A 13,145-nucleotide genomic window follows, 5' to 3' on the forward strand; every position below is an offset into this window, starting at 1 on the left:
TTTGGATTCATTGCCCAGCCTTGGTCCTGTAAGTGCTCTTTCAGGGATTCAGCAGCTGTTTTGACTTCTCATTGTGACTGCCACAATCAATAGATCATTAATATAATGGTAAACAGTGTTGGTACCAACCATAGTGCTACGTCAGCTACTGTCCTTTAGTGGCAAATGGTGGGTCTGTGTTTATATCCCCGAGGCAGTATTTAGAAAGTATATTGGTTTTGTTGCCAGATAAAGGCAAACTGGTCTTGGCTGTTTGAAGCAATGGCTGTTGAAAAGAAAGCATTAGCAGAATCGATCACCACCTTGCAGGGTTGTGAATTTTTGCTTTTTTTTTTCTATGATAGTAACCACATCTGGATTTGTAACTGCAAGTAGAGGGGTGGCTTTATTCAGTTCTCTATAATCTACAGACACTCCCCAAGTGCCATCTGATTTTTCAAACAGGCCATGTAGGAATATCAGGCATGGTTTCTTTAATGATTTCCACTTGTTGAAGTGCCCCTGAATGGTTTGAGTAGTTCCCTCTCCCACCCTCCCCATCAATACCCAAAATACATTCTTTAATTGGGGCAACTGACAGCCTTGTTGCAAATGGGTATTATCCAGTTGTTAAATTAGCAGCAGGTCAGAAGGACGGGGTGGGATTTCACCCCAGTATGCAGATCTGTGATGTGGCTTCTTAATTGTTAGTATTACTGTGTAATACAGGAACTTCAGCTCCAGTATTGCCCAGTATTGCCACATGTAAAACCCCTCCAGACCCACACTTTGTAGTTAAAGGAACACAGGGACGCCAGTCCCCTTCACCATAAGAGGCTGCCGTGGCAGCAGTTCTGGGGGACCTGCCAAACCTTCATTTCTGCTATTTTGGCATTTCACAGGTAGTGCTTTGCTTTGAGGTGGCAGAGGAGTCCAGAGTGCAGGGGAGGCTTTTTTTTTTTTTACACTAACTTTTGCCATCAGTGAAGCATTTCTGATGTTGTCATCCTATTTATTTCTGATGGTGGGACACCAGCTTGCACAAGACCATCCCACGTTTGTTTCCTCATCACCTGTGATGCAATTCCTTTCGGTTTTGCCTCCTTTCCTTTATTCACCACCTGCACAGACAGTCCTGAAGTTACAGCCCCAGTTTCCCTCAAGGAAGTTGCTAGGGTGCCTACGTTATACCAGCAGTCAGGAGTGCAGCTGATAATCTAAGGTTTCAGTGAAGCAGGCACCCCTGCCCCTCTCAAAAGCTGCCTTCTGGTACTTTTTGTTACTGCTACCCTGCCTGGGTTGGATCCCATAATTGCCACGAGCCATCCCTATCTGCTGCACTAAACTAATACCATTGTACACCAATTTCTGAGGGCTGATAGTAATTTGGCAGGTTCTGCTTATGATATTAAAACTGCTGCACATGACCACTGATAGAATGTAGGTGCAGTAATATCCTGCCCATCAGGATCCCTGGTATTTTGTAAGTGACCATATCCTTATTGTATCTGATCATCACTGGCTATAGGGCTTAACAGATCTTTTTCACCCTTAAATAAGAGGATAGATGCAGCACTGCTATTCCAAGCTCACAAAACCCATGCCAGCATGCCTTCCCCCACTCTTTTGCTGATAGATCTCTAAAAATTCCCTGAAGTCTTTCAGGGACTTCCTTGCCAATCATCCAACCTCAGCCCAGCCTCCTTGCCAATCTTCTGCTTTTATCCCCTTCCTCCCCACAGCTTTAAATTTCTCCTTGTGCTCCAGTGCCGAGCTGGTGTTTGGGTAGGCAAGGCTTTCAGCCTTTCTTAGTGCTGACGTGCACTGTGGTGGTGCTCGGGCAGATGCCAGGGGAAATCCTTGCAATGCACAGTGCCTGTCACCTCCCTTAGGAAGTATTTCATGGGAGCGCTGCTTTCCCAAGGTGGGATCTGATTTCTCCAGCTTGGACAACAGAGACTTTCCACCGTGCTGTACAAGCTGGAGAGAAGGCTCAGGGCCAAATCTGCTGCTGGCCCGATCCCATGAGGGAGAACTTGGCCCTGTTGACTTCCAGGCTATCTCTGCAGGAACAAGCTGTCTTCTACCTTATTTTTTTCTACTCCATTTCTCAGATTTCTGTACTTTTATGCTTTTTTCATCTTAAATTGTTGGCGATATGGCCTGATGACAGAGAAGTGTGCTGTTTTCAGGGCAGCACGTCTGTGTACCTCAGACCCTCACATGACCGTAGTATAGACATGTACACAAGTCCTCTCCTGACTCTGAGCATGCTGCCATAATTTCGGGATGGGACCATGCTTCAAACCCGAACAATCTGGAGTTGGTTCCTGGCAAAACCTTTTGAAAATAGGAGCAGCAAATGGCCTCTTGCCTGTTGTTTGGTAGATCACCACGTGCATGCCTCAACATGTGTCGTTGGGTTACTCGCTCATCCTCGGCCCGCCTAGGAGCCAGGACCATCTGTTTGGGCTCTGTTTCTTTCTTCTGGAAACCAGATGGAAAAACTATTTTCTGGCTTCATTCGAATATAATAATTTCCAGTCCAATGTTGGCTGTCATGGGCCATGCTTAGTCCCAGAGCGATCCCTGATCTATCACACAGCTGTAACATGTATGTCAGGGTCTGGCCCAACACCCTGTTAAAAGAAGGTTTTCATGATGTCTGAAGGATCTGACTTGGGCTTGAAAACCCATGTTTGCTGAAGTGCAGGGAGACCTCATGGTGCTCATCTTTGAGCTATCTGCATTTCAGAAAAGTCCAGGCACAGCTTTCTGCAACAGAGACCATGTTCACGTGATGAGAACTGGACATCTGCAGTCATGTCTCCCTGCAATACTACTTCTGAAAAAAAAACAAAGCATTAAGGCTCCAACTGCGTGCTTGCATGGTTGGTTGTTCCATACTTCTTCCCCCTTAGATTTTTTTTGAGCTTTTGCTTGTCACATAGGCTAGAGTAGAGCTTAGTCGGGAGGTTCAATTTCTTTTTAGTTCTGTAATTCATCTGCATGCCCACCCACCATAGCAGGTTGCTGGTGTTGGCTCTCCCAGCTTTCCTTGATTTTTTTTTTTTTTTCCATTTTGGGTTCTGTTATTGCTAACTTTTTTTTTGTCCTCTTTTTTTTTTTTTAACTTGCAGTGCAAGCTTCACATAAAGCCTGTCAAGCCAAGGATGTTCCTGCATTCACCTGCTTTTGCAGTAATGTGTCTCTGCCATCTGTTTTTTGTTTTTGTTTTTTAACATGAATAACTATTAACTCATCTAGTAACATAGGGGGAACAAGAAGGAAGAAGGGTTGGGTACAGGACTGTGCGCCTCTGGAAATTCCAGGCGGGTGGGGGTGGAAGCAAAACGATACCATGTATTTTCCTGGGCAAAACCAGCAGCGATAAATCTTTTTTGGCACCAGATCTGAACTGAGAGTCAGGGCTGGAGGTCAGCAGCTCCGGGTGAGTGTCGTTGTGCCTACCCAGCTCTCGGAGGGCCGGCTGCCGTAGCCCTGTGCTGAAGGGGTCCCTGGTCCACAGAAACCAGCCTCAGGGATTTATTGCTGTCTGAGGGTTACAGCTGGGTTCCTGCTGTGGCTAAACCCTGAAGTTTAGTCCGACCCATATCGCTTCAGGAGCGAGTGTGTTAGAGCAAAACTTGTCCCGCTGTTGGGGAGGGAGGGGGGTATGTGTGTGTAGATAACAAAAGTTTAACTGACCTTGCATGTCATTACATTTGCATGATTTATTTTTTTGATTAGCTACTGTTTTTGTTGTCTGACCAGATAATAATTGTTGGCCTGGGTTTGTTGTCACGTGCTGGCATATTTTTACAGCCACCCTTCCAGGTCAGTGTAGTGTCTGCTCGCTGAATGCTGCGGTGGGAACCGAACAGCGCTGCAGGTGCCTGGAGCAGGGACCATTTCTCATTCCTACTTTCCATGCATTACTTCCCTGACCATAACCTCTGAAACCTCACTTAAAATAGTGCCAGGTTTCCAGTGTGCATGATCTTGGCAAGACTTAGCAGTGCTTAGGGAATCAAATGCCCAGGCAGAGGAAGGCGTGTACCCTTCAACATCCTCTTGCTGCCTTCAGGAGCATTCCTGCACACATGTAAATACAGACCCGCATATTTACAACATCCAGGTTTTCAAGTCAAGGGAATCCCATTTTACTGGCCAAACGCTGGTTAACATGAAAGGTTCGAATTAGGATCTCCATCCCTGGAGCAACCAGGGCAGAAAATGTGCTGCATGCCTAGGATGACTGCCCCGTTGCCTGAAAAGCATCAGAAAGATAACACCTCAAACCCCAGGGAGCTTTGCACAACAGGTTAAAATCTGGGAGAAGTGCTTTTTCCAGACACGGATTCATGTTGAGGAGAGGCCAGAGGTTTGTTAAACCTAAAAGTGCCTTGGGCTTCTCACAGGAGTGGACAAAGCAGCCAAGCAGGGAGAGAGGGTGCCCGGACACACTCCTTGTGCACCCTTCCCACCGTGGGGACAGTGTCCCTTTCACATATCCCTTGAAAAGTGCAAATGAGATATCTAACGTAAGCCAGGCTTCGCTCTTTGGCCAGCACGGTGTGGAAGTCGGTCTGTTTAATGTTTTATTTTCTATGCCATTGCTTTTCGGACAGAGTCTTTCCCTTCCTACCCAAGAAGTGGCGAGCCATGCTTACCCTATGACTGCTGGATTTCTTTCTCTTCTGCTGATGTACTGCCAGCATTTCCACTGCTCCTAGCTAGGTAGTCTCCTGTTTCTTTCTTTAAAGCACTCCTAAAAATAGCTCTCTCCACTTAAGTCTCACACACTGCAGTTCTTTGCTTGTTTCTGCGATGAAATTTCTTGCCTCTCTGAATGTTTTTAAAAAAAAAAAAAAAAAAGTCAGAATTATCACTTTTCTTGAGTTTTGGGTGGGGAAATGCATTTGGGGTTGGCTTTTGGGTCTTTCTGCTTTTTAACCCTCACTGCCTAAACATGGCTTTGGGAAGAGGATATCTAAATACAGTGTCTTGGATAGACGGCAAAAATCAGAGATGAGCAAGATGGAAATAAAGTAGTTGTCTTTTTATTTTTTTTTCTTCCAATCATACCTCCTGGTCTTATCAACCACGATGTGCTTCCGTCAGGTTAAGTAGGTTTTCTAGAAGGTCATTTAGCAAAATAAAACTATGGTTCTTGTGGCTTCTGTCAAACCTAACTTTAAAACCTTGAGTTATCAAGGAAGAAATCTGTTTGCTGGCATGGATTTTTTACGATCCCATCATATGCTCCTGTCTCAAGCCTGAATGCTTGTGGCAATATGTTTTGCTTCAGCTGTGTCTGTGCATGTCCTCTTTTTAATTACCAGCATTTTGTGCCAAGTAAAAAACTTAATTTTAACGTGTATTTGTCCTGCTTCATTTAACAGCCTTTCCAAGGGATGTTTGGCAGGGGAGATCAGCCGAGGCTAGCCGTTTTTCTTTTCTGACAGAAAGCCATGGCCAAGTGCATTAATGTATTTTTGATTGGGTTTCTTCCTCCAGCAAAAAGCAAGCTGTTTTGGAGAAACTGGGAATAACCATAAACTTGCAAAAGTGAAAGGTATTGTTTTGTTTTCTTCTCCAAAGGAGGAGTTAATAATGACTTTTTTCTCCTCAAAACCCTGGGCCATGTTTAGCTGGTTATTGCTGCACTTCTTTCCTTTACTTATGCCTTTTTTCACAGTAGTCCCTGGTTCTGCATGGAGTAAATGATACTCTCAAATCTATTTGGATGTGCTTTCACCTTTGCACGTAAGTACAGTAGTAAGAGACTCACCCTTTCTGCTCACTACTAACGTGAGTAAACCAGGTGTGTTTTGCTGAGGACTTCTTTTAAGTCCACTTATGTACAAGTGGCATTGTTAAAACTATTTTAAAACTTCCTGTAATAACCTGTTTTTGCTGAGATTTTGGAAAAAAAAAATAGCCATAGGAACATGACATCCATTTGCTGTTGAATGTCTAAAGTTACCCTGCATAGCTTCCCTGCACGCCTCAATCTTGCAAATTGGCTGGTGAAACTGGGGCTAGACGGCTGCATGGTTGCATTGCTCATGAAGCATTGCAAGCTTTAATGTGCCATTAGACAACGATGATAACTAGCTGATGATGCTGCATGTCCCTAATAAGGTGGATTTCAAACCTGAGAGTAAAACAAACTAGCAGGAAAGCACACAGGCATGTGTGTTTCTGGGACGATGATGTTCCCTAGGCATGGGACAAACCCCAGAAGAGAAAAAGGAACAAAATCCAGGTTGTTGAGAGGGGCCACAACTGCTCTGTAGAGGTGGGCATGCACGTGTCCGGCAGTCCACTGAGAAGGTGGACATCACCCAGTAGCTCTCTGGGAAGGCAGGAAGGCGCCCTTCAAGCTCAGGGTCACTGACTGCATCTCCTTGCTGCGCTGCAGCCTGTGGTGCCGCTGAGGAGTGGGGAAAGCAGCAAATGGCACCTGCCCCCAGCTCCTCTGCAGCCCGAAACCTGCAATGCGTGTTGCACCCTCGCTGTGTGTGCTTCTGGCAGCTCGAAGTCGTGCCAAGGAGATTTATATCTCTGTGTCTCTTTAAGCATGCCCTTATTTAACATCACCAGTTTTTCTCCAGGTAGTTCTAATTCTGCTTCTCCTAAAACATCCGAGTGAGAATGGAAATGTCTTTTTGTGTGTGATCATATCAGATGTGTCCATTTGACTCCAGTTACCATTTGCCCTTCTAAGGTGTTAGAAGCGTGTGTTTCTGTCTCTTCTCCAAGGACCCTGGTTGCATTTGCAGTACACGATATCCATGACACTCTCATCAGCGTGTATCAGCATGGGACTATACAAATATGAAGGGTTTTTTAATTAACAGAAAATAAAGCTGTGAACAGCGGTAGAAATATTGTATTTGTATACATTTTTAATATCCTGATTGCCTTAAACTATAGATGTAGAACTTTATTACCTTGCTATTTGAAAGTAACCCATGTTTGTAACTAAATAATTGTGTAACCTACATACAGTGTTAATGCAAATTATATGTATGCATCTGTTAGATATTGTCACTTTATTTGATGTTAAAGTATTTCTTTTTTTTTTTTTTTGAATTACAAATTGAATAATAACCTCATAGCATAAGCTCAGTTATTTGTTGTATATTCTTTAGGCTACATACACAAATAGTGCCAACACTTGAAGTGGGGAGAGGAAATATATTTTTTACCCAAATGCTTTGGTCTTTGAGTTGCCTTTGTGACTTTGGTTTGCTGCTGCCGTTTCCTAAGTATGATGGGAGGGATGAGGAAATTTGAGGTTCCCCAACAGATTGTTTTGTGCCGTCAGGCTGTCTCTGTAGACTTGTGCTGGTGTTTTTTGTCAGTCGCTTTGTGTGGCTGTCACGAGCCTTCGCGTGTTCCCTGAATCAGGTGCGGTGCCTTGGAGAGGTGTGGGCCCCCGCTGCTCCCGTGTAGCTGGTTTGTATGACGCATCCCCAGTGCACTCTTTTCATTCATGGCTTACTTGCTCTAAAATGTTGTTCCTCCTTTTTTTTTCTCTCTGTCTGTCTCTCACTTTCTGTTTTTCATTTCAATTCTGAACCTCTGTTTCTTTTCTTTTCTTTTTTTTCTCTTCCTGTAGCTTCTTCTTTATGTAACCGTCATCTTGCCAAAGCCCCCACACCCTCTCTCCCAGCGGACAGTAGGGCACTGGAAGAGCCTGTGGCTACGTGGGCCCTCACCGGGAGGAGAGCCATCTCATTCTTCCATCACGTCCGCCCTCCTCTCCTTCCCTTTTTGTTTTCCACCTGTGCGTCTGAGGGTGCACTGTGCTGTGTGTCTCTGTGCGGGCTCGGTCTGCTCCCGGCGCATTGCCAGCAGAATTGAGGCTACCAAAAATGACAGAGGTAACGGCTGGAGGAGAGAGCTTGGCTGTAACATGAGATACTGCTCTGGGATTTTTTCCCCTCCCTGTTTTCTTCCCTTTTGCCATAACGTGCACATGCTACTGATGACGAAGAGACTGACAGACTGGATGATGGTGAGTGTGCATAGCCAGAGGGCTTCATTTCTGCCTCTGAAGCTTGAGTCTGGCTGCTTCGGACGCCACAACTTCATCACAAGTACGTCCCGTGCTGCTCTGACATGTGATGAAAATGCGTCCTTAGACCTGGGTGACTGCTTGTTTTTAGCATGAAGCTGCGTGAAGCGGAGATGGCTGCTGTTGCATCCTGCTGCACTGAAGGACCTGTTCTGGACGGTCGAGGCTTTATTATTTTCTAGTTGATCTGCCTCTGTATGAGCAGAGTAGGTGACTTTTCTTGTGCAGTTGAGCTGCACTGACTTGTGCTTAGATTGACTTCTTTACATTTTTACAAAGTCTAATTAGTGATGATTTTTTTTCCTACCCTGAATGTGGGGTACTCGTTTACTTTGGAAGTGAATACACTCAAAAGGCTTGAAGAGTGCCAAAGCATTGTTCAAATGTAAAAACAAAGCTTACAAGCTTGGTGTGTGGTGAGCTCTAGCTGGTCTGAGATGGACGGAAGGAGGTAGCCTGCCCCTTCGGATGTTCTTCACGTGGGGTTGTGCGCTTTTCTTCTGACCAAATACTGGCGATTTATTTTCCTCACCTGCAAACCTTTATCAAAGAGTTAACCTCCTTTAATCTGCCAAGGAAAACGTACTATTAAGTTGTCTAAGTTTTGCCTCTTGCAGTTTGTGCGTGAAGCGCAAGGTGCCAGGGGTGTTCACTGAACTCAGCTACTTTTTGTCCAGAAGCATAATGTTTTTCAGCGCTGCTCAGTGGTAAGGGTTAGATCTCCTGAGGCTCCCTCCACGTGGGTGGTAGTTTTTCTAACGTGATAGAAAAACTGTTTGTCCTGGAAACATCTGCAATCAGGTGACTTTATAGATACAATGGGAAAGATTATTAAATATTGGCCTGGCGTGTATGCTGTAACAATTTACTTGTTCTACAAATGGAATTGCAGACTGCTGCCTAATCTGAAGGGATGCCCTCCTCAGTGTCCCTGCTTCGAGGAAGGAATCCCCTCCTTAATTTTCTGTCAGTCCCTGGACTTTTTTCTTACCTAAGATTTGTGGTCTGGGTTTATCTTGTGGTAGGAGTCTAGCTCGTGAAACCACAATGCTGTGTTACAGCCTTTCTCCTGAAATGTAGTCAGTCACTTACTATATAGCTCATGGTCTAGCAGGGCACGGAGCTGTGTTTTGAGCCCTGCCCTGTGTCTGCTCACCCGCGTTGTGCAGATGACGGCAGCTTGGGACCCGGGCTCGGTCGTGAGTGGCTGGGCATCGTTTACTGCAAACCAGTAAAAAGAAAAAACAAGGTGGCAGGTTTTGGGGTAAGTTCAAAGGAGAGGATATCCAGTGTTGCTAACCCCATCACCTCACCCATGTAGCTGTGCCCTGTGACCTTCTGAAAGCCTGTGTGTGACAGGAGGAAGGTCCTTGCTCAGGGCAAAGTGACTCACTGGTAGTGCTGCAGCATCAGGAAGGTTTGAAGAGGGACAAAACCCTTTTGTTTGTTGACTTCTAAACTCCAGATAAAAATATGCAAAAGCTTTATATGATTAGAGAAACAGGCACGAAGCAAATAACTACCACTTGTATGAACTGCCTTTATTTTACAGCTCCTAGAGTCTCGCTGTGCTGGTGCCTTGAGTCCTGCATGCAGCTCTGGCCTTTGTGTCTCCAGAAGGACATAGTGGAGGTAGAGAAGGGCACTGTAATGATAAATGGGATGGAGCAGCAGCCGGCCAGGTGAGACCACAAAGGCTAGGAAGCCTCAGTTTGGGGAGGGTAAAGCTGAGATGAGAGAGGGTCTGTCCCGCTGTGAGCTGGAGGTTGCAGCAGATGTCCTCTAGAGGTCCCTTCCAGCCTAAATTTTTCCAAGTTTGCATTACGAAGTCCACACAATTGTGCTGGCAGCAGTTCCTACCTGCTGGTAACCAAACCAGTGGGACTAGAACCGGGGGGACGCTCGGTCAAGGAGGAGGGAATCTGCTCAAAACATTGAGTAATTTTCTCGCAGAGCAGGGAGTAGATTTCCAGAATTTGTTGCCTTGGGTGAAGGAGGCAGATAGCATCAACAGGAGTTTAAACAATAAATAAATAGGTGAATACATAAGGAACAGATCTATAAGGAATTTTAGGGGAATGAAGCAGGATGAAATTTCTGACATCCCCAGTCTGGTTGTGGTGGATACTGGGGCAGAAGGAGGGGAGCGAACAGCAGAAGGCATGTAGGGGCACTGCAGGCAGAGTTTGCACTGAGACGCGTGTGGACAAGGGACTGGAGCAGAGCTGGGGGGGTGACACTGTGGGGGTGACAACGTGCTGCTTGGCTCGCTTCCTCCCGCATGCCCAGCTGTTAGGGGAGGAGGTGTCAGCATGGGGAGGGGATGGCAGTGTGGAATGTGTTGTTGGACAGCCCAGAGCTGTTATTTGTCACTCAGTGCCACAGAACGTCCCCAGCAGAGCTGGAAAGCTCTTCACCCACAAGAGCAAGTGGGTGCCCAACTTTAAAATCATGCTTATGAGCTTAACCCTTCTGTCGCTGCTGGAGAATAAAAATGGGTTTTAAGGAACTCCCCAAACCCAGAGCTGTGAACAGCTTCCAGGTTGGACGTGCTTCATGGCACAGAGGGGGGTTTTGTGGTGTCGTGCTGCCATGGGCTGGGTCACGGCGTGCCTACAGGAGGGGTCTGGGTTGTCAGCCCACCAGCTACTTGAGCAATGAGGATTTCCCCCATGTTTGGTACCTGCAGGTCTCACTTAAGAGACAGAGACACTTCATGAATGGTCCCAGGCTGCGCAGGGTGGAGGAGGTGGATCAGTGCTTCTCTAAGGCAGCACTGAGATAGTGGAGGAAATTGCCAGGAGGTTATTGTTAGCACGTCTCCCAGGCAAGCACCTCTTGGGCATAGAGGAAGGATGAAGTGTTGCACTGCATGTAAGGGCGAGCTGGGATTATTGTACAGGTGCCATTACAAACAAGTGGCAGAGCTCTGCTGAGACAGGGGGATGAATATGTGGCTGCTGTGTGCTCAGAGCAGCTACCTGGGATCTGGGGGCACTGCTGGGTGCTGACGTGCGGTTTTGGGATAGCAATGGCTTTATCCCAGGGGTTTTGAGGGGGATTGGGCAGTGGTTTGAAACTGCTCTTTCCCTTCATGCTGCCTGTTCACCTGAGCCATGTACTCTGCTGGGCTCCTGCAGGCCCCTGCCAGAGCAGGCAGACTCTGTGCTCAGCATCCTCGGCAGCATCCATGGCGTGATGGACTGGGGTGCCTGAAGCTTGCGAGGCAACCACACCAGGACTCACCAGCATCAGGTGGCTTTCTCCTGTGGGTAGCAGGGAGCCCGGGCAGGGCTCCAGGACAGTCCTGTGCTGTGGCAGTGGGGCCAGCACACCCGCCAGCCCGTTGCTGTGGGAGCGAGACGATGGCACAGGCACGGGCCACATCGAACTTCATCTCCTGGGGGTTTTGGTGGGGAGGAAATGTGGGAAGTGGCTTTGTCTGGCAGTCCGGGTTATTTCCAGATCAGCTGGATCTTGCTGCTTGGGGAAGCTGATCTTGCTGGGACTTGCCCCATTTTCAAAGCAAGCTTGTGTCATTGAGCATCACCTTTTTCGCCACCAAATGCCATGCATCTCTGCACCAGTGCAGCCAGCAATGTGGGCCTGCATGCCCCGGGCTCCTCACCAGCCCCAGCCTGCCTGCAGCACTGTGGCACAGAGGGAGGCTGAGCAGCAGCAGGAGCCCTGCAAAGCTGAACACCGCAGGGAAGCCAGGCTGGCCAGTCCCCAGAGCACGACTCCCCGGGCGTGAGGTGAGCTGGTGCCTGAAGCGTGGCTGTCACTCACAGCGGAGCCGGGCACCTGCACAGGGATCATGTGTGGTTTTGGAAGTTAATCCTCTGTGTGGCTGCGCTGGTGTGCATCCTGATGGTGCGGTCAGAAAGCTGGATGTGTCGGGGTACCCCTGGCACAACTGACTTCCTGAGTGTCTGCACTCTGCTGTTGGTTTGAAGTGTGTTGAACACCAGTGTGTACGCAGAAGAGTTTGAGGGGTGCAGTTGCAGAGGCTGCTTTGATTCTTTTGCATCTGGAAGAGCAAAAGGCGACAGGACGCTCCTGCCAGCAGGACCCTGTGCAGGTAGGTCTGCCCGACCGGGGCAGGTTTCCTCTCTCTGACCTTGCGCTGTGTTAGTGGAGTTGCATGTCTCCGAGCAGAAGACAGCGTGAATTCATGCATGGTGCCAATAAAGAAAAGGTGTCTCCCTCTGCAGTCCGTTAAGACACTGGGGTTGGGAGAGTGCTGTGTTTGTGAGCCAGGAGCATAAGAGCTCTTGGGGAGGAGGGAGAAGTGCATGGTTCAAACTGGGAGGGGAGGAATGTCTGCAGAGGGGGAAGGCAGCGTAAGCTGAGGCATATTGCTGGATGACAATGCTGTGGCACTGCTGTCCCCGTCTCTTCTTCCCCCCGATATGTGTGGTACAGCTGGAAGCCAGCTAAAACAAGCAGCAGTCCTGCAAAACTCTCCACAGTTTTGTACCACGCAGACCTCAGAGCTCTGAGCAACTGCTCCTTCAGGATGCGCTGGATCACAACTGCTGCTCACGGGCAGCAAGCACCAGCACGCGGACACCATTCTGCGTGGAAACTGCAGGTGCTGGGCTTGGCTGTCAAACAGCGTGTAAATTGCCTGCTCTATCTGTCCTGTGCTGATGTTCTATCTACTGCTAGAAATTGGGGCTGGTTTTATTTAGAGCTGTTAGGCTGGGTAATTTAACAGGAAAAAGATGTGCACTGAAGTGAGTTTGACGTAACGAGCCCCAGTTATCGCTGAAATCCTGCAGCGGTGGGGGATTTCGCTAGGGGTGTGCAGATGGAGCCCACAGGCTGCCCAGCAGCCTAGCTGGAGAAAACTTGTGAGGAGGGGAAAAGGTCAGTGACCGGACCACCACGGGCATGATAGGAAGGCCTTGAAGGGAGGACAGGGACACACACCCTGTTCAGAAACGCAGACTTGGGAGGCGGTTTCCAGAACGTGGCCAGGAGGAGAGCTGAAACCCGAGGCATGCTTCTCACAGCGGACCCAAGCACAACAGAGAGGATGGCTCTGGCATGGAGCTGCTCCCCTGCAGCCTCC

General features: G+C 47.8%; 1 protein-coding gene across 1 annotated transcript in view; it reads left to right on the forward strand.

Annotated features, from left to right (window-relative positions):
- SEPTIN11 (septin 11) overlaps window positions 1–8,919 on the forward strand; it is a 58,270-nt gene extending 49,351 nt beyond the window's left edge. Inside the window, 1 exon segment of the mRNA XM_040554731.1 lies at window positions 7,610–8,919. Within this exon segment, the coding sequence (XP_040410665.1) occupies window positions 7,610–7,625 (16 nt within the window). The 3' untranslated portion in view covers window positions 7,626–8,919.
- Window positions 8,920–13,145: the final 4,226 nt, after the last annotated feature.

This window comes from Cygnus olor, chromosome 4 (assembly GCF_009769625.2).
Source record: "Cygnus olor isolate bCygOlo1 chromosome 4, bCygOlo1.pri.v2, whole genome shotgun sequence".
NCBI classification, from domain to species: Eukaryota; Metazoa; Chordata; class Aves; order Anseriformes; family Anatidae; genus Cygnus; species Cygnus olor.